The sequence below is a fragment of the Athene noctua genome, chromosome 1 (assembly GCF_965140245.1).
Source record: "Athene noctua chromosome 1, bAthNoc1.hap1.1, whole genome shotgun sequence".
Classification (NCBI taxonomy): Eukaryota; Metazoa; Chordata; class Aves; order Strigiformes; family Strigidae; genus Athene; species Athene noctua.
In genome coordinates, this window is record NC_134037.1 from 163051196 (window position 1) to 163071087 (window position 19892).

At 46.5% G+C, this 19892-nt stretch overlaps 2 protein-coding genes across 6 annotated transcripts; both read left to right on the forward strand.

The window, feature by feature from the left end:
- The first annotated feature begins 623 nt into the window (after positions 1–623).
- KCNE2 (potassium voltage-gated channel subfamily E regulatory subunit 2) lies at positions 624–1688 on the forward strand. The gene has a single exon (XM_074929023.1). The coding sequence runs from the start codon at positions 1095–1097 to the stop codon at positions 1470–1472; it is 378 nt and encodes a 125-aa protein (XP_074785124.1). The 5' UTR covers positions 624–1094; the 3' UTR covers positions 1473–1688.
- Positions 1689–3041: 1353 nt separating this feature from the next.
- Positions 3042–12147, forward strand: SMIM11 (small integral membrane protein 11). 5 transcript variants are annotated; one of them, XM_074929044.1, is made up of 5 exons: positions 3342–3378; positions 4299–4360; positions 8291–8406; positions 10057–10236; positions 11978–12147. In XM_074929044.1, exons 3-4 carry the CDS (start codon positions 8386–8388, stop codon positions 10222–10224), a joined length of 189 nt encoding a protein of 62 aa, XP_074785145.1. In that variant the 5' UTR covers positions 3342–3378; positions 4299–4360; positions 8291–8385; the 3' UTR covers positions 10225–10236; positions 11978–12147. The 5 variants fall into 5 exon arrangements, with proteins under 5 accessions (XP_074785171.1, XP_074785163.1, XP_074785145.1 ...); XM_074929053.1 differs by lacking the exon at positions 3342–3378 and adding an exon at positions 3409–3932; XM_074929070.1 differs by lacking the exons at positions 3342–3378; positions 4299–4360 and adding an exon at positions 3042–3079.
- The last annotated feature ends 7745 nt before the right edge of the window (positions 12148–19892 follow it).

Sequence of the window (19892 nt, forward strand, 5' to 3'; positions counted from 1 at the left end):
GTGACTGGATCAGGAGACTATTTGGACTGACAAATAATCAGTTGCTGAGCAGGTATCTTTCCATTATCTCTCCCACACCTCCCTATCACTCTGCTCAAGCATTAACAGTCTGGGAGCCTCAGCAGGGTCCCTCTCCCACCCTTTTCCCCTCTGCTAGCAACACTAAAATCCAGCCTTCGAGAAAGACCATTGAAAGTAACAGCTCCCAACAGGTCCTGGAGCAGGGGTATCTGCACCACGTCCATATGAAACCGGGCCAGCCTTGTCCCTGTGTGGGAGTGAGCTCTGCGGCAGGAGCGTGCTGGAAGGGGATGTCTCCTGTGGGATGGAGACCTGACTCACGGTTTTCTGAGCAGCAGCTGGGTCTGGCTGTGGCAAGCTTTGGGAAAGCTGGGAGAAGGGCAGGACAGACGTGGCTTTGCAGCACTCCTCAGCGCCCATGCCCCTTTGGGGAGGCCGGCTCTAACGACCAACCAAGGTATGGGGGCTCTGCCTCCTTGTCCCGCCTCTCTCTATCGGGCTACCATTTAGAGTAAACTGTCTGGCTGTTATGCTCCCACGGACCCATTTTGTCTTACACGGGTACACCAGCCTTTACACCAGATGTAAAGTCTGAGACCAAACAGGAAAGGGGGCAGGTCATACCCCTCCCTGAGAGATCCCGGGCAGCTGCGTGGAGTGGCACTGTGCCAGCCTTCAAAGGACCTGATATGTACTTTGTCTTCTCCTGGGCAAAATGCTACTTCACTCCGTATTTTGCCTCAGCAGGGAAGGCAGTGTGCCTTGACCCCTGTAACATGGGTCACGGGGGCCCACACTCACTGGTCTTCACCAAGGTGTATTTGGCTTCCCACAGACCCAAAGTGACCTGAGTAAGGAGAGAAGTAAAACCTCCTTGGGTGTCTGAACATGTTGAACCACTCAGAGATGGGGATCCTCAGCTGATCTAAAATTGGTACTGCACTTCCAAGTGGCAGGTGTTATTAATTAATCGTCCTAATGCAGACAAGAGAAACCAATGTAACTTTTGTCTTCATATAGATATTTGATTAAAATAAGTATCATGTTGTCTTTAGTTGCTGTACCTTGCAAGGATGGCTGAAATGCAAAACTTCACTCGGGCTGTGGAAGATATTTTCAAGGAAACCTTTCTCACTTACATGAACGGTTGGAGGAAAAACATGACAGAAGCGGCAGATAAATTGCAAGCCAAGGTTGATGCTGAAAACTTTGACTATGTTATCCTTTATTTGATGGTGATGATTGGGATGTTCTCCTTCATTATTGTGGCGATCTTGGTGAGTACTGTGAAATCAAAGAGGCGAGAGCACTCCAATGATCCCTACCATCAGTACATCGTTGAGGACTGGGGTGAGAAGTACAAAAGCCAGGTTCTGAATCGAGAAGACCTCAAGTGTGTGATCCATGAAAACTTGGGTGCAAGGGACAAAACAAGCCCTGGATCACCTTGACTTTTTGGAAACATCAGCAATGATTAATTATACAGCCACGTGCAGGGAACTCACTGGAATTACAAACAGCTGGGAAACTGTTCATTAAATTAACAGACAGGTCAATGTGGAAGAGAGTGCTGAGGAAATCAACATTACTGTTTCCCATGAAGACTTTGGCACAGCTGCTTGGGGAATACCCAAGAAAAAGGCATGATTGTGCTTTGCTTTGATATTCTGTTCTTCAGGAAAATAAAACCCAAGAGAATAAATAACTTGATTTATTTTTAGCTTTTTTAAAATCCAGAAGCAGATCTGGATGTTCCCACCTCAGAATAATCATGAATTAGTGGTCATACAGTAAAATATCAAAATCTCAATCTATTGACTGAACAATGTGTTATGGTATGAATCATAGGAGGTAACCTATACCTGCACACATTCCTTCCAAACTGTTTTTTTTTTAATCATCTGGCTTCCATTTTTATTTCATTATTCAATGGCAGCAAAGATTGACTCACAGCCTTCTGACAAGGCCTGTTTTATAGCAGAAGAGCTGCTAAACTAGCAGCCTCATCTAGGAGCATGTTCTGGTTGTCTAGGGCAGCTTCCAGAAGTTCATAATCTCAAATTCATTGCTGGCCAAGCTGTCTCTTCTGCTGCTCCTTGGTGCTCCAGAGCAATCTGCCTACCTGGGATGCAAGCTGGGTGATGGAGGCACTGGTTACATCCCATCAGTCAGGGCTCAGTGTAAACCACTGAGATCCTGCCTTCTGGCTTTCAGAGGAGGGATTTCTATACCCAGCTATCAAGGCTGTCCCATTGCTGTGCTTTCTAAGAGATTCCCATGTTGGGTGCTGGTTTCCACTGGCTGGGAAGTAGTTTTCAAGATGGTTTGTCCTCTCCCATGCTGCTGATATATCACAATGCTGGCTCTCAGGGAATACTTGGAAGCAGAACCAGTGACACTTCTAGTATTAAAACGTGCTTCACTTGTAAGACTTTGGGGTTAGCTCCTATTCATGTTGCCAGACTTAAAACGCTTAAGCTAAAAGTTCCCGTGCTGGCTGTCGTATCGTGTGAGCTTGTTTGTTTTTATAAAGTTTTGGCTGAAACAAGTCACGTCTGGCGCTGCATTTCCGACAATTTTGTTTTTCTCACCTTAAAGAGAAATAAAAAGGGCTTGTTTTGTTGGGAAGCTTTGGCTTGTTTCGGAGACTGGTCCTGAGATTTGGCACAGCAGCTGCTGCCATGCCCCAGATGTGCCTTTTGCTGGCACAGTAATAAGACTTTGATCCATGTCGGTCCATGAGCGCTGGGGGAGGCTCCTCAGGCCCCTGCAACCTTTTGGTGAGCCTCCCTCGCCGCAGGGTGCCCTTCTTCCCCCACCTCCCCAGCCGGCCTGCGGGTGTGTGCCGGCTCCCCCGCTCCCCCTCCAGCCAGGGAGAGGCCCCCCCTTCGGGCAGGGCGCAGGCGGAGGAGCGCCCCTGCAGACCTCGGCCGGTGCCCCAGCTGCCCCAGCACTGCCAGACCGGCTCGGGCCACGCTCCCCGCCGATACCCGGCGGCAGGTCCCGGCTCTGGCCCGGCCCTGCACCCGGTGGCGGGCTGTGAGGCCGCTCGGCGGAGGTGAGGACGGGGACCCGGACTGCTTTGCCCTGGGAACTACACCCCTGGGACATGTGGGGATTGCTTTGCCTCAGAACTGTTATTTTTGGGGGGGAAGAAGCGGGGGTGGGCTGCTCTCCGCTCCGGCCTCAGGCGGCTGCCGGGGTACGGCGGGCTGGCGGGCGAGGCGCCAGGGAGGAGGCAGGGCGAGGGGACCCGTCCGCGCTGCCGGGCCCTGCCCCGCCGGGCCCTGCCGCTGCCGCTCCTGGGAGATGTAGTTTGTCGCGCCCCCCCGCCCAGCGCCATGGCCGCCCCGTGAGGTAGGAGACGCGATTCCGGCGCCTTCCGCCCCCCCCTCCCCGCCCTCTGTGGCGCGGGCACCCGCGGCGCCGGGCGGCGGGCAGGCGGGCAGAGGTCGGTCCCCCCGGCCCCCGACCCGCCCGGCCTGCTCTGCCTGCATTGCTGCCCGCACCCCCGGCCCGCTCCCCGCCCTGCCCGTCCCGGCACCCGCAGATCCCCAGCCTTCTGCCTGTCCCCGCGCCCTCCCCCGGCTGCCTGCCGGCCGCCCTGCCCGCCTGACCCCGGCAGGGCCCCGGTTCCCGCCCTGGCGCCAGCCGGTGGGCCCGGCGGCCGCAGAGCAGGACCTGCCCCGCCGTAGCCCGCGGCCTCCCGGCCGCCTCCCGGAGGAGGCAGCGTGCGGTTTAAGAGTAGCTGGGGAGGCGCTAGCTGGCCCGAAGCCGCGGGCAGGCCCGCTGCGGCCGCCTCCCGGCGTGTGGCCGCAGGCGCGATGCACAACGGCCGACTGGAAGGGCGCCTTACCGCCTAGGAATCTGCCGAGTCTTGATGTCTTCTTAAGAAAAAATGAGGCAAATAAGTAAGAAGGAGCGACCTGAAGTTATCATTTATTGACAAAGTTTGGTTACCTCAAGTGTGTGTGTGGGTTGCTGGCTGTGCTGGTCTCCCGGTGCTGCAGGGACCAGGAAAGGTGCCCAGGGCAGGGCAGGGCTGGGTAAGGGAAGCGAAGGGATGGAGTCAGGGGAGGCTGCCGGCCCATCAGACCCTCCTGGGGCAAGGTGGTGGCAGCAGGTGAGTCCCTGCAGATTGCAGGAGCCCTAGGACATGCCTGGAATGATGCCGCGGTGGAACAGTCTGATGTGCCACTGACGTTTTTAGTTGTGATTTGATTTTAATCCAGATACCACGACTGATACATCCCATCTGCTCTGTTGTTATTTTCCAGAGTTTGAAACATGTGAGGAGCTGCCAGAGGAATCACTAATTTTTTAATTTCTGCTTTTTCAGGTATGAAGATCTTATACAGCTTTATATTTTTGATGTGCCTTGAGTTGGTGTTAGTTTAGGATTATGTATCGGTGACACTAGAATAAAACAAGTGATTACCCAGGTCTTTTTGTGGAGTGATGTCTTGACCCACCTGCACATAGAGGCTGTAAATGTGCACAGGTCCGAGTGCTTCTGACTTAATAAGCACTGAGTTTTGTGGCAGTGGTTTGTGATGTATTGTTAGTGCAGCAGCTCTGGCTCACAGTTGTTTCTACTGTGTTTCTCTGCAGCCTTTGCGTTTTGCCATATTACTATGTTTTTCCATGACCCTGTAGCCTTTTTCTTTTTTTTTGAGGAGGCCGGATCCTGTCTTGCAGATGCTCAGCCTGATGCGTCACGCAGCAGGTCCCATGTAATGGTGGGACCTCCAATGACTGTCCGTGTGGGAAGCATGCATTTTGCTTCCTGAAATATGTGTGCTAAAGCAGCACCAAGAGACGCGTGGAGTGAAACCCCATTTCTAAGCTCAGGATGCATTCAGCCATCAACTCCATTTTAAATGCAGTCAGATAATCCTAGTAGCTCACTGCTTTCTGAGGCCTTGTGGCTGGTGACTTTTACAGCTTTTCAGAAAGTGGATAAAATGGAGTTGCTCAGAAATCCCCAGTAGACAATAACTCAAGTCCCATTTTGTTGAGTAGATGGAGTTACTGGCAAGCTGAGTGAAATGTGCAGCCAAGACAACTCAAGTGGGTTTGTGAGTACCCAGATGCCTGTGTAGATGTTTTCTGGTGCATGCAGGCGAGTCGATGTTCTGCCGCTGCATAAGCAAACAATGGCGTGAGTGGCTGGGCTGTGATGTGGTTGCTGTGGTGGACTGAAGCTGTAATTCAGTGGCTGAGAGACCTGGATTCAATTCTGTGCTCCACCACAGACTTCCCATCTGACTGGGGCCCAACTCCTTAGTCTGTCTGGGGTGGTCTGTGTTGCACAACACAGCGTTGTACAGAGATCCTGGGGCTGTTATCAGCTAAAGCTCTGCGACTTGGTGCAGCTCACCCTGGAAGCTCTTTAGCCCTGCTGAGGACACAAGCCTCTAGGGCTACATTGGTGACCCTGTCTGCTTGCTCTGGACGCAGAAGACCTCAAAGCATTTGGAGCTAACAGCGGATTGCTAGTACAGCGCTAAGATGTGCGATACGGTCAGACCCCCTCTTCCTTTTCCATCTGTAGTAGTTTGATTTGCTTCACAGGGGAGGTTTGAGTGTAAATAGGCTCGTGATTGAGGTGCAGTCACAGTGAAGGCCACTGATACGTGTGAGAGTGATGCCGTTTTATCCCTACTCTGCATAGGAGTCTACAAGTAGGTGATAGACAGCTTATGGAGCGTCTGTCACAGAGTCTCCATCAGAGCTTCAGGCAGAGCCTAGTGCTCCTGTTTCTTTCTCATGTGGCTCAACACGAAACCTCCTTGCTTGTGAGTGAAGGTAATAGCGACCTTCCGTGGGGCCCAGTCTCTGTTCCCTGTGTTCCCTGTGCTGTGTTTGTTAAGGGAGCTTGCATTTTCTTGGGGAACAAACAATGCCTGACTGTAGGTGTGTTCTGTACTCCTATCTGTGCCTTATCTGCCTCTGAAAAGGCAAACATGAACATTCAGATATTTATTTGCCTGCATGCTTTTAAGATATCACAACCTTGAAAGTACAGTGTCTGAGCTTTTTGCTTTTGAACTGACAACCTCAGTGCTAACAAATGGTGCTTTTCAAATGTGAAGCGAATCCCGCCTTTTTCTATCCTCCTCCCACTCACTTCTCTTTGCCCTGTGCCCCAGCTCCACCCATTTTTTCCTGCTCTGGGGTTTCAGCTGTATTTAATAAGGTCTGGATAGAGATGGAGACCAGAAGAGTCAAGAGCTGAAATGGATAGAACTGCTTGACCACTGGAGGCTGGTGGCACAGGATGTGGGAATGCAACATGGAGAGCTCAGTTCCAACCGCAAAAGACACTGTGAGGACAGACCATCAAAAGTGTCAGCTCTCACAGGAAACGTTTTGCATCAAAACACCACTCTTCAGAACAAAGGGAGAATTTCTTTACTTCCCGTCCTTTGTGACTTCAGTGCAGCTACTCCTAGTGGATACAATTCAGGCTGGTGTCTCAGCAGAGCGGAAATGTTACAGAAGTGTTGCGCTGAATGCTTAAATAATCAACTTGCAACCAAGAGCATTTGCAGGAGTGCACACTGTGATACACATTATATGCCACTTCTTGCTGGTGGGACAGTACCCTGCAATCACACCCCACAGATGGGCTCACATAACGTTTGCTGAGTCTAAAACTTTTTCTGTATGTAAAAAATGACTAAAACACCATTTTCAGCATCATACGCCAGATGCTAGCCTGTCTGAATGGCTGAATTCTTGCCTTTTTACAACATGTTGCAAAATTGATTCTGACTGAAGCGCAGGATTTATGGCAATTTAGGAGAAGAGTGAAGACTGTGTCTCATGCAGCTCCCACCCAAGTCAGCATTCTGAGGACACCCCAGTTGGGCAGTGCAGTCCATTCAGATCAGGCTTGTGTAACTGGGGTTTCATTGAGAAGCATGTAGCTGTCTGAACCATGCACTGAGAACCAGATTCTGCTCTGATTTGGGGTTTTTGCTGCAACCATCTGGCAGGGGCCTTCAAATCATAATGGTCACTGAAATTCTGGAGGAAACATCAGAAGTTAAAATGACTTTCTTATTGGAGGTGTAACACTACTGATTCATTCGTTCACAGCTGCCCTGACATTTTATCAACAGCAGAAGGGAGCTGCACAACTCCGGATCAACAAAGTAAACACTGAATAACAAACAAGTTGGCCATGCCACTGCTTCCATATACTTCGATCTTGGTAACAGAGATCTCCGGTGGTGTCTCTCCGTGAGGATGTTTCCAGAGTCTCTGTAGGGTGAGGATTTCGCAGCTGGGGTTAGAGGAGAGAAGAGGATGCCCTAGGAGGAGAAATAAGGGCATCTCTGAAGAAGCTGGCTGAGCAGCACAGGAGCTGCGAGAACATTTAACTTGACTTCTTGTTTCTGAAGAAAGGTCAGCAGCAGCTATTGTGGTGTGGTGGTGATTTATTCAGCCCAGCTGCTGGTGGAGGTTTGGACTAAGCTGTAGGGCTTCCTCCTGCCTTTTGACAGTGACTCTGTTGTTAAACATACAGGAGACGCCTCGAGGGGGTCAGGCAGGGAAACATGCCTAAGTTGAAATCCAGCAGCTGAAACAGTGTCAGTGCTGGTGGAGCACCAAGCAGAGACTGGATGGCAGTGTTGTGGCTGCACACTGCAGCCTTCAGCATCCCCTCGGGCATTTCTTGGCCCTGAAGTTCAGCTCGAAACGTAGGTCGATCACCAAACATACAACTGGTTGGTTTGTTTCTGTGTTATTGTGGGCTGTGTGGAGAACTTAGTTTATTGGTAAATCAGAGAGAACTGGTAAATTATACTACATACTAGAATTCATTAGGCATTCAGGCTCCAAACAGAGCAGTTGGGCTTAAAAACCACAAGACAGCTCTTCTGGGTGCACTTCTGTCTGCTTGATCTCAAACATCAGTGAGGGGGTGTGCTGCACACACGTGTCAAGCTTTTGAAAGCAGCCAGCACTGTGTTTTTGGTTGGGCAGCTGCTGGGACGTGCTGCGTGTGGTGGAAGCCCAGCCTCTGCTCTGCGCAAGCGTGGCACCTGCCCGGGGCCTGTCAAACTCCTGATCTTCAGCAGCACGGACATTGCTCCTGTCACTCAACTCCAAAAAGGCCCATGTAGGTCATTCCTAAACTGTGTGGCACTGGTAGGCTGCCAGGCGCTGTGCAACAGATGAGCTTGTCAGAGAGGTGCAGGGTGGACATGCTGAGTAGAAACAGATTGGCTAATTCTTTTTAAATTTCCATTTATTCAAGATGCTCCTGCCCCAGTCTGTGCCTTTAGAAGTGTGACGCTCATCGGTGCGGGGCACGTCCTGCTGCAAGACAGGCAGTATCATCACGCAGCCAAGATGGTGGCATTTAACTGGAAGGTGAGGATGTTTCACATTCATAAAGGAGGGAATTTCTGCTTTTTCAAGCAGATGCATGTAAGATGTGGTTGGGTGGGTCCTGTGTTTAAAGATGGTTTCCTTGCCTAGGTGAAGGTTGTTTAACCACCACACTCTCTGCACCTCAGGGACAGAGGACTCGTCGTTGTTTTTTCTTGCCATATGTACTTGCACCTTGTTCGCTGGCCCCAGTACTTGCTGTTGGGGCCTCACACTTCAGACCTGAGCACAGCCACTGGTAGGCAGGCTCTGCTCTGCTTGCCTCTGCTCCTCCTGACTTTCCTTTTTCTGGGCTTTTCTCAGGCTGGTTGTTCAGCTCTTTGTTACTGGAGGATGCTTTCTCCACTATGTCTTTTAGGGTATTGGGGCCATAAACACTCAGCAGGGTTTGTGTATAAGGCACAGAAGTGTTTGAGCAAGTACTTCCTGCATTAACAATTTTAACATGTTAAATCAAACCATTTATCAAGAAAGCAGTGCTAACCCCGAGCCTTGGCTTTACCTTTCTGGTGTTGCAAAGCTGTGATTTAAAGAGGTTGCAACTTTTAATATGTGGGGAGATTAACAGAGCATGGTGATTTTTTTCAGAATTAGAGTGGAGTGGCCTGAGGTCAAAGGTAATATGCATCTTGTAGAGATCAGTGTTATAAAAGACCCCACTTGTGCCTCTGATTCGTGGACTTTAAGGGGACATGCTAACGGTGGATACCAGGCTTTTTCTAAGTTCAGTAGTTTGACAATGGGCAAACAGCTTTATGAAATGCTGGAAGGCCTGCCAAGGGCGCAGGGGGGCCACTGGGAAGCTTGCTGAGGGGAAGCTGGCATTACGAACCTGCTGTGCACCCCTTAAAGACCAGACCAATCCTGCTGGCAAGGCGGCCTTTTGAAACAGTGGCCTGGGAAGTGCATGTGCCTTCAACATCCTTCTGGAATTGACATCTTTCACTGAGTGCTGGTGCCGTTCTCATTGTATTTGTAGTCTGAGTTCACAGTGTTGGCCATCTGCACTTTATTTTCCACTCCATGTGCACTTACAGTAGCATACTTTTATAACATTAAAATATGTTGTGCAATATCAGTGGTTCCAGGCATTGAAAACTCCTGAAACTGAATCATTGGTCTTTTACTTTTCTTCCAGTTTAAAGGCATTTATCTACACCTTGCAGATCTGGGGAAGTTAATTTCAAAAATACCATGGATTAGAATTTCTAGGAACACAAAAGTGTTTAGGGGGATCACATCTGATATCTGATATGCATGGATCCTTGGCTCATGTGAGAATTGTTCAAAGTTTCTCTTTTACAATTATCCTAAGATACTCAATTCTTCCCCCTTTTCAGCTCCAGATCATGGGAGTATTCCATTTGCTGTTAAACAAGCAAAAGCCACAAAGACCTGTTCAAAGGGGCTTCATATACAAACTTGAATGAACTTCGTTTTGTCCTTTCCCCTATATAGTGATCTGCCTGGCTTAAAGTTTCCTTCGAGAAAAAAAAAGCATGAACAGAGGAGCATTACCATTGCTCCGAATAATGCTGTTGTTGCAAGGAAGCTGTATAGCATCCCTGTAGATTAATTTTTAATTGTCCAAGTGTTCCAGTAACTGCTTAAATATATTATTTTGCATTTCAGGCTTTGGAGAATTTCCCATTGCTGATGTACATTTTGGCAGCTAAAACATTGATTCTTTGCTTAGCATTTGCTGGAGTAAAAATGTACCAGAGCAAAAAAATTGAAGAAAAACTGAAGAAGGAACGTGAAGAGAAATTGAAAACACAAGTGGAGAAGAAGGATGATTGAAGAGTCTCTCAGGTATAGAATTTATTTGACATACTGGTGTTCGATAATGGCATTGACATATTAATCCCATTATGTTTTGATTTGGGTGCAGTTTGAACTATCACCATTATCTGAGTTCTTGTAATATTTGTATCCTGTGATGTTTCAGTGTATTTGCACACCCATATCATCCCTATTCTTTGCAGGAATTGCAGTTACCACCAGGAAACTTGGCAGCCATGGGTCATGATTTAGGAGGTCTTAGCACAGTATTCCTTCTCTGCTCTTAATCTACCTGAATTTTTACACCCAACCAATTGCACAGGAAGTCCTGATGTGTAAAGAGATGGTTAAATTGGGAAAAAAATGCATGAGAGGCATGCCAGACAGGATGACACAATAAGACCTCTTGGCCTTGGGTCACACGATAGGAAGACTGAAAAGAATCAGCCATTCCATGTTAGTTAAATACATGACAAGTTATAGATGGTTTAGCTGGAAGCACCAAATCTTATGCCTTGGAACTTCCCAAGGTAACAGATATGCTACAGGTTATGCTATGTAACATCCACCATATTCTACTGAGAAAAATGGACATCTTTCTGCATAAAAGAACAAAATGAACTTTACAAAATTTGTTAAAGTTTTGGGTTTTCACTCCCCTTGTGCTGAATTCCTTCCCTTTTTTCAGAGTTTAAGCAATCATTGCTTTATTAGATCAAGTCCATTAGCAAAGTGAGTACAGCCTAGTGCTAGGATTATATTCCCTGACTTGTTTGGTATGTGATTTTTGTATCTGTTCGTTTCACATCTCTCTGTTCTGCAGCAAAATGGGAATTCTATTCCTGCCTGCCCTTTGTAAGCTCAGTGGGAGTTTGATGTAATGTTACTCTTTAATAAACGAAAAAACTTACTTTCCCCTTTTGAGGTCATCACCTCACATACGAAGAGAGTTTCAGTTTTTAGAAATGTTTACTAGCTTTGATTTCAGACCTGTCACTTTTATTTTGTGCAACAAGGATTGGAAATTCTGACTAGGAATGGGGCCCTCGAAATAACCATGGGAACAAAGTGGTTCATTCACATAGTAAAACCAACAAAACAAAGGTGTTTTTCAGTCTCCTGTTTACATCACTGAGGAATTCTCTCTGGGAAGACTTGTGCCATTTTAAACTTTTATTTTAAATTGGTTTTGCTAGCCACTGGAAAATGCTGTGAGAACACTTCTTCCTGGTTTTGCAGAATAAGTAAGAGTAAGTTATATGAAGTTTTATTGCTAAACAAATGAGAGATGGGCTGCCCTGTGAGTGGACAAGCCTGCTACTTGTAATGAGGAGACCATACCGTGCTGTGTGTGCAGTGCTGAGCCCCGGGGAGTTCTGTTTGGCAGAGTCCACAGCCCAGGGCATTGCTGCACCAGGGCAACGAGCTCATCGAGCTCATCTCACAAGGCCTTTGTGTCCAGCATGTGACGCTGACCTTGTTGAACGACTGGCATTAAAGCATCTCTGGTTTTGTGGAAAATACCCTACTTGCCCAGTCACCTAGTGTTGTTCACCAGAGGCCCAGTTCCTTCCTAAATTCTGCCATCTCTCAGGCTGTCAGCCATGTCTTTCTGTAATGGAATTGTGAGAAGGGGTGAATTCTCCTACCCTAAAAATGTTCTCCTGTGTCAGCACTGCATTGCAGCGTGCCACATGGGCAGGCAGATTTAGCCCATGTGCTGCCAGCATATCATGCCTGCTGTTCTCACTGCTGTTTCCCCACCCTGCAGATTTTCTGACACTTGGCAGCTTGCATTGGATTCCTTTCCTGGGAGAACGAAGCCTTCCTGTAGATGAAGGATGTGTCAAAGGAATAAAACCCTCAAGAGTAACATTCACTTAAACTGTATCTCAAATTTTTATACGTACAGCAAAATATCTAAGCCTCTATGCAATAAAAAATCCTTTGTAAAAAAAAATGTAATGGCCTTGGTTGCTGCTTACTCAGATGTTACAGTCAGAGCTGCAGGGGAGGCAGTTTTTAAAGATTAGCTGCAAGAAGGTGGCTGGTTTTAAAGGGAAAAACACTCTGAATCCATCATGGGTGTGTATAAGGTTCATGGACAGACAGAAGAAAATGGGGAGGGCTCTGTGCAGCTTCTTCAGAGCAACTGCTTCCTGCAAGGGCGTACATCTGAGACTTGTGAGCCCTTTGTTGAATCCAGATGAAGAAAGAAAGGAGCTCTTCTGGGCAGGTCTTTCTCAAACCATTTTCTGCACCTAGGACTTCCTTTAATGCATATCACAGTGAGGATGTTTCATGCTAGGAGGTTTATTATATTGCTGTGCACAGTATCTGAGAACTGTACATGGCTCTGTTTACTACTCAGCCTACGAAGCAGAGTAGGTTTTCATTACCCTTGCTTGCTGTTCCTGCATGTGCAATAACACCAAATCCTGGAGGATAAGCTAACTTGGTCATGGTAGGTCAATCAACAGAATAGATTTTTTTCACAGAAATAAACGCTTAGGCATGTGTAGCAGTGCCAAAAGGTACGTTTGCCTTCACGTTTCCCTCATAAAGCACTTCCTAGATCCTTGTAACTTCTGGCAGTTAAGGTGAAGCTGAGATCGGACAGTGGGGTGGGGGGTGTTGGAGGGGTGGGGGGGATTAGGAGAGAGGTGGAGGGCCTTTGGAGAAGCCTTGGGAGTCCAACAGGATGTGGGAGGCCTCTGGGATGGCTCGCTCCTGCCCTCTCCCTGCAGCTGCGGGCTGAGGTGCCTGCTGTGGTCCCACCAGCACAGCTGCTGCAGAGCCCGTCTCGCAGGCGCTACCTGACGTAAGCTTGTGTGCAGCTGATACGGCTGATGCTCAGAGAGCTCTCGCTCTGGTGGAGTTACTCACCGAGACCTGCAGTGATTTTTAAAATCTTGCTGTTCATGCGGTCACCTTGGTGACTGAGGAATACAAGTACTGCAGAAACCCATTCCCGGGATAGAGCCATATTCTTGCTACGGCAGCCTCAGGACTGCCAGGCTAGGGAATTCTCGGTGCCATTGTAAAACAGCAGTTTCTCTCTACAGTCTCAGCAGTCATCTGCAAAGGTGGAACTGAATGGTTATTTAATTAAGTGGCTCTGTGGTGTTCAGCAAGAACAGGCTCTGCTAACCACCTCCATTAAACAGCTATAGAGGGAAACGCACCAAGGTACTTTAGCTAAGCCACACGCCCAAGCCTTAACAGGAAAGTGTCAGGCCTGTGTAGTGTCCACCAGTTTCAAAAGTAAGCAGTGTCTTTGCTCTGTGCAGTCACCAGTTGCCTTTGAATATTGGCCCCACTCTAGAATTTTTTAGACTCTCAACCAAGAGTAGATTTTTTTTAGACCAATAGTAATAATGACCTTTTTTTTGTTTGTTTTTTTTTAGACTGAAAGCAGAGGTACTCTCTACCTTAATACAGTTGGTCTGTAAACAGAATCAGAGGTACGCAATCTGACTTCAAAGCAAGTAATTTAGCATCAAAGCAATTGGGCACCAGATGGGCACCATTTAGCACCCAAAGCAATCAAGACTGGCAATCACACTGCCAAACATGTGCAAGAAGGGAATTAACACAAGGAGCCTCTTTTTTGTTCCTGGCTTGCATGGGAGAGAAAGCAGCTGTGAGAAGTCTCCTCAGAAGTCCTCCACTTCACCCCCTTTTTGCCTCTACAGCCAAACCAGAAAACCTTTGTACGTGTAAGACTGCAAGTCTGGTCCAAACTGGCTGCTTTCTTCCTTAACTTTAGAGTAGTGCTACGGCATAGATAACCCCTTAAGTTTGTGATTATATCCCCCCCCCTCGCCAGCCACAGGCTGATATCCTATAGTGACTTTGGAGTAGTGCTACAGCATAGATAACCCCTTAAGTTTGTGATTTCCAAAATAAGAAGAGATCTTATCCATCCCCAAAGCTGAACCAATCTCTGTTCTCTGACATACCAGGGTAGAGTTTTGATCTATGCTATTACCGCATGGGTTAGCAGGTATTTTTTATCCCTGGGCATCCTATGTGCCACAGTTGCAGCCTTGTACTAGAAAATATGCTGACACTGGGGGGAGACAGCAGCTCAGATTTGTTTCAGTTTCTTGTTAGAAACCAGCTGGGGACCTCGGAGTCTGTTTTTTTACTGAAAGAAGAGTTGCTTATACGATTAGTCCTGGCAAGTTTAAAAGAGGAATAGAGAATTCAATTTGATCGAGTTTCTGCCAGTGAGAGTAGGCAGCAAGGATAGAACCTTAACATGCTCAGTGCGTATGAGTGTGCAGCTTGTTAGATGACGGGGGATCTACGCAGAATCCTCTTGTAGATGTTCCCATCCCAGAAAGCAAGCCAGGTCACACTCTTCTGGTGTCTACAGAACTACAGAGCCTTTCCTTCTCACCTGTTGCATAAAATCACTCTTTTCAAAAAGAAGATTCATGTTGTATAGATGGGCAGCTTAATCTTACTCAGTGTCTCACTTGCACAGGTCTTACACTGTTGGATGTTGTCATTGTCACCAGTGCCAAGTGTTGAAGGCTGAAGAAATGGTTACTGGTTTTGACACTTCTAGTGTTTGTACCTTTAAGCTTTCTTTTACTTATATAAAGGCCATTTGTTTTTAAACGAAAGCCAAAATCCTTGTGTAGTAATAAAGGAAGGAGCCATTGGGATTTCAAGGGAAAATAATCTCTCACAGGTTCTGAGACAATTTAAGTGGCTGTTGGAATAGGACTCTTCCAGCTCGAAGGAGGTCAGTGGCTGTGGGATACCTATGGTCCTTAAAGTGAAAAATAAGTGAAGGAGCATTATACGGGACTGTTTTCTCATTATTCATTTTCGACTTTGGCTGAAATGAACTCAGCTTGGTTTTAGTATCACTGAACGCTTTCAGTCTGAAGGCCACGAGGCTTTTACCAGAAACTCAACAGCACTGGTGCTGGAGGAAGGCAGAGCTCCCTGAGCAGCGCCCCAGAGCAGGAGAGAGTGCTCTCCAGCCATTTTGCTGCAAGTCAGGGAGCTAAGTATTTTTCAGCTCTTCCAAGAGCCTCACATGCAAACAACTATTTCCAACATTTCCTTCCTCAGTTTTCCTCTTGGGGCTCAGCAATTCCAGCTGTTTTTTCCTGCTCTTCTCAGTAAAGGTCCTGCAAATGTTCTGTCTGGGGGTAGAGTCCTTCACAGTTCTCCTTGATCCCAGTTCTAACTTGTGACACTCAGTCAGCATCTCTGCCTACCTGGAGACTGTCAACCCCTGGCCTCAGCTCTGGCCAAAGAGGAGCACTGCGGAACATTCTCAAAGCCCCCTTTCCAGCTGTGTCATTGGAGAAACCAGTAGAATAAGCTGAAACAAACCTCACTTGTTTCAGCCTTCACCAGTTCTTTACAGTCTGAAACATTTCTTCCAAAGTTGCGTTAGCCTGTTGCATCCTCTCCCTATTTATTAACTATGTGTTAACCTCAGCCTTCAAGTCAAGTTTAGTGAGAGGCTGATAGACCTTAAATGAAGGAGTTGACTACCCTGTGACAGTCTTGTGTCTGACATGCTCCCGATCATGTGGAAAACAAACAAATGTACAACCCACGTGAGTATGTGAAGAGAGATCAGGTAAAATTTCTAAAACCTGAGTTGATGTTTCCGCCCCGGACATGTGCCAAAAGCCATTTTCAGATAGGCGGCCAGTAAGTGACTACCTGGTCTGGGGACTTGGAGGGGGCTGGATGTTTACGCACAACCCACATCACGCCACAGTGTGGCTTTGGTTTTTGAAGCTGGTTTGTCTTGGCTACTGGAGCAATCCTAGCATATCATCTAGTCTTAGCTGGACCTTGGTCGGCATATGTGTGTACCAATCTCAGGGATAATCAGAGCACCATCTGGCCCCTCTCCAGCTGATAACAGAAATAGCTGGTAGTTACCAGAACACTTATCCCCATAGCAATGGACTCCTCATATTTTCCTATAGAGAAAAAGTTTGTTTGGGCAAAAAGAAGTGATTAAGCATGTATTCATGTGTATCTCCATATGGCATTGATTTATCCCACGTTGAATTTGATGAGAGAGCTATTGAATATGTCTGTGTGTACCAGCATCAAAGGCTACTTCACCACGAGACTGTTTCCAGTCTATCCAAAGGCTCTTGAGATGGCTGTCACAGAGGAGAGAATGTATATAGCTGCTTCCTGCTGATCACTAGAAACACAGCATGGGTGACTATCCTTTCTTACTAGTCTCTTTTTTCCCTTGGACTTCCTCATATTGGTTGGTTTTGTTCTCCAGTGCCTCAGATTCTGATGGTGTGGCACTTTCCCAGTCCTATGGCCCTTTTGATTTGCTGTGACTCATATTCCTCTGGCCTAAACTCAGGCTAATTTCCTGGCTTAGTGTTTCTCATCAATTTGAGGAGGTTTAGAGCTAGCCAACAAGAAATGCCAGATGCTGACAGTTAAGTGCAGTTTGAGTCATATAAATGGGGCCTTACATGTATTTGTTTTCTAAAATACTTTTCTTATTTTGCATTTGTTGCATAGAATATTGTTCCTGTGCCCCTCCTTCTTTCCTCTGTGCGTTTCTCTCCATATCTCCTCCACATGGTCACTGCAGAAGGAAATGTCAAGAAACAAGTTCACAGAGACAGAAGCTGGGCTTTGGGCAATGGTGGTTGCCTTTCCACTACCTGGCCAGCCTTCTCCCAGTTCTCAGGCATGACACAGAATGGTCCCCACTCCGCCTGCTCAGTCACAGAGCTCACACCTTGTGTCCCGTCATTACATCCCTGGCTTTTACCCTGGGATTGCAGCATGCTATTAGACGGAGGACTTGAAAATAGGGGAAAAAAATGTTGAGCCAGTCATTACAGGCCTGCTTCATGTGCTGGAGGAAAAGAGATGTTTTTTTCCATGAAGATGAGGCTTGGGAAAGCATTTAGATTTAATTAGTCAATGAGACATCATGAAAATTCAGGTGATTTGCATTCCAGCTAGCTTCGAGCAGAGGGACATCTGACAAGCTTCTTCATCAACATATGCATTTGCATCTGCCTCTCCTTTTTATGCAAAGATACTTTAATCATTTTATTCTAGTGGCACATTTCAGTCACAGAGTCGTGAGTGGGAGCAAAGAGATTTGTTTTTACATCCTTCAATGGTCAAGTGTACTGAGCCTCACTACAAGAGCTATTGCTAGCAAACCTAATAAAATAATAGGTATTTAAAAGCCTACCAAGAAGATATTAGACTCATGTGTGCTATTTCAAGTGCTCTTGAATAAGGTGCCTGCTATTTGGTAACATCCTCCTAGCTTGTTTAGTCATATGTTAAAGGAATTGCTTGTCATCCTAAATTACTAGTTGAGTCAGAACTGTATGAGCCATAATATTTTTCTTCAGTACAAAGGGTTACAACGTTTTGTAGAAAACATGAGTTATAATTACCCTTATGCAGCAGCAAAGGGGAGGGAGGAAGAAAGAAGAGGACTCATCTCAGAGGATTTTATATAAAATACCAAAGTTCATTTGATTTCAGACTCGGTTCTTTTTCCTGCCCATGGGTTTCCATACACATTAAATAGGACTGGGTAGAAAAGTTTTGACAGCCCTCAGCCTCCCAGTTGGAGGCTGGGAAGAGTGAAGGTGTTTATCATGGCTTTCCCAGCCCTTTACAAGAAAGGGACGTCTCCCTCGCTCTCTGGGAGACGCGGCACCAAACACTTCCTCTTTCCTCATGCTTGTTTCCGTGAAACCCTTCATGGAGACTTCACCCTCGTTTTAGCAAAGAATACAGAACAGGAAAGATTGATAAATTCCTGTGACACAAATACTTCCTTGTTGCTAAAATGGATGGAAAGCAGGTGATTCTGTGCCTGGTCCCATGGATTCCACTGTGAATTACAGATGGCAGAAGACACACCCTACCAGTGAAGAAGTGTTGCAGTCCAGCCCTAAACCTGCATCTGCGTAAGCCATGGCAGCAGAGACTGGTAAGGCTGAGCTGCAGTGAGGCAGCAGTCCAGGACTCTGCTCCATTCAGGTTTGGTCTCGTTCTTCTTCACGTGAATCCAGAACACAGCAATGAAGTCATGCGGTTTGTGCTGATTTGATTATAGTGCACTGTTACTTCTCCCCAGTAGTATAGTGCAGTGTCATCGGGTGAAGGTAAACAGTCATTGGGAAAATGGGATGTGCATCATTTGTTTCTTAAGAAAACCAAGCTACTATGCAATTACTGCCTACCCTTGTGGTAAAGAGACAGCAGACCTATTTCTTTCCTCATGCTTGATTTCACACCACTTCATATTCATCGATATTTAGTGGAGCAATTGCTGCTTCAAGCCAATGTGAAATTATGTTCAGGGCCCTGATACCAGGACAATAAAAACATTCCTGCCCCTCTTCAGTCTCCCCTTTTTCCCCCACTGTTTCTTCCTTGCATTTGAAGCACCTAATTTTCCAGTCTCTGCTACATCCATATTTGTAGAAAATGAGCAGATTTTTGCTGATGATTATGAAGCTGAGAAAAGATAGTTATTTGTATATTCACAGCTCTAGAAAATCACATGCATGGATTCTTCTGAAGGTAGGTAGATGAGACTCCCTTTTTTAGCTGTCTCTCTGCCACACCAAATTACAATGCTCATTTAGATGGTCTCCACACTCAGGAGAAAAACTGCACAGATCTGCCTCAGTGTATTGAGATGTTTTAGTGAACCTGCAAATTGTCTCATAACTTATTTATGGTTTTATGGTCTTAGTTCTCTAGGAAGTACACAATAAACATATACCCAGTAATGAGCAACACAGAGAATGTAAATTGGGAGCCACTCTCAAAAACCCAGGAAAATGTTCAGTGAACTTGAAAAAACTGCTGTTGAGATATAGTACTTTGCATCACTCATAAATAATCTTTTGAACTCAATTCCGTGAAAAATCATTATATCTCAGTAATCAATGTCATGGTTAAAGAAAATCTCCACTTATGAGTGCTGTATTTTATCCTGAGACACTGAACTCTTCATGCTTTAAAGCCTGAACCAACTACTAATTGTTAGGTCTCAGAAAGGAACTTCCCGTTTAGAAAGATTCCTTTTACCTGTCACTGAAATGTTTATTGTAGACCACTGTTGGAAGCAAGGTACTCAATATAATGAACTACTGAGCTGATATCAGATTTTAATGTGAATATGATGGGAAAGTTGCATTAAATTCTTCAGACTTCTTTAAGCTGTGGACTCTGGTGTGAGTCACGGTCTAGCATATTCGTTGCTCAAGAGCAGATCTCCCACTGGGGTCAAAGACAGGCTTGACCTACAGAATTCCTTTTGCAGCCCAGTCTTTCTTGAAATTGAGGGCATTTACATCTGAGGCATGGTCTCATGACTCCTATAATGGAGGAATTTGTGCAGAAGGCTGGCTAATCTGGATCTTAGGTACACTTTGGCCCATTTTTGTGTTAAGGCAAATTAACCGTCCCTTCCCAGTGCAAGTATTGCGCATATGAACCTAGTCATGGAATACACCTGAAGTGAAACATTTGGATTTAAAGTTATCTCTTTTATCAATGCTATTAACCTGTGGGTTTTTTTGGTTTACACCATTTGAAGGAAAGGGTTCGGCAGGGCTGAAGCAGGGTAACTCATTCAACACCAATCAAATCACATTTGAAGCCTGACTTGCAGGAAGAACTAT

Coding starts and splice junctions, on each gene's coding strand:
- KCNE2 (XM_074929023.1), top strand. CDS start 1,095: ATGGCTGAAATGCAAAACTTCACTCGGGCTGTGGAAGATATTTTCAAG.
- SMIM11 (XM_074929035.1), top strand. Junction 8,407..10,056: donor TGGTGGCATTTAACTGGAAG/GTGAGGATGTTT, acceptor TTTGCATTTCAG/GCTTTGGAGAATTTCCCATT.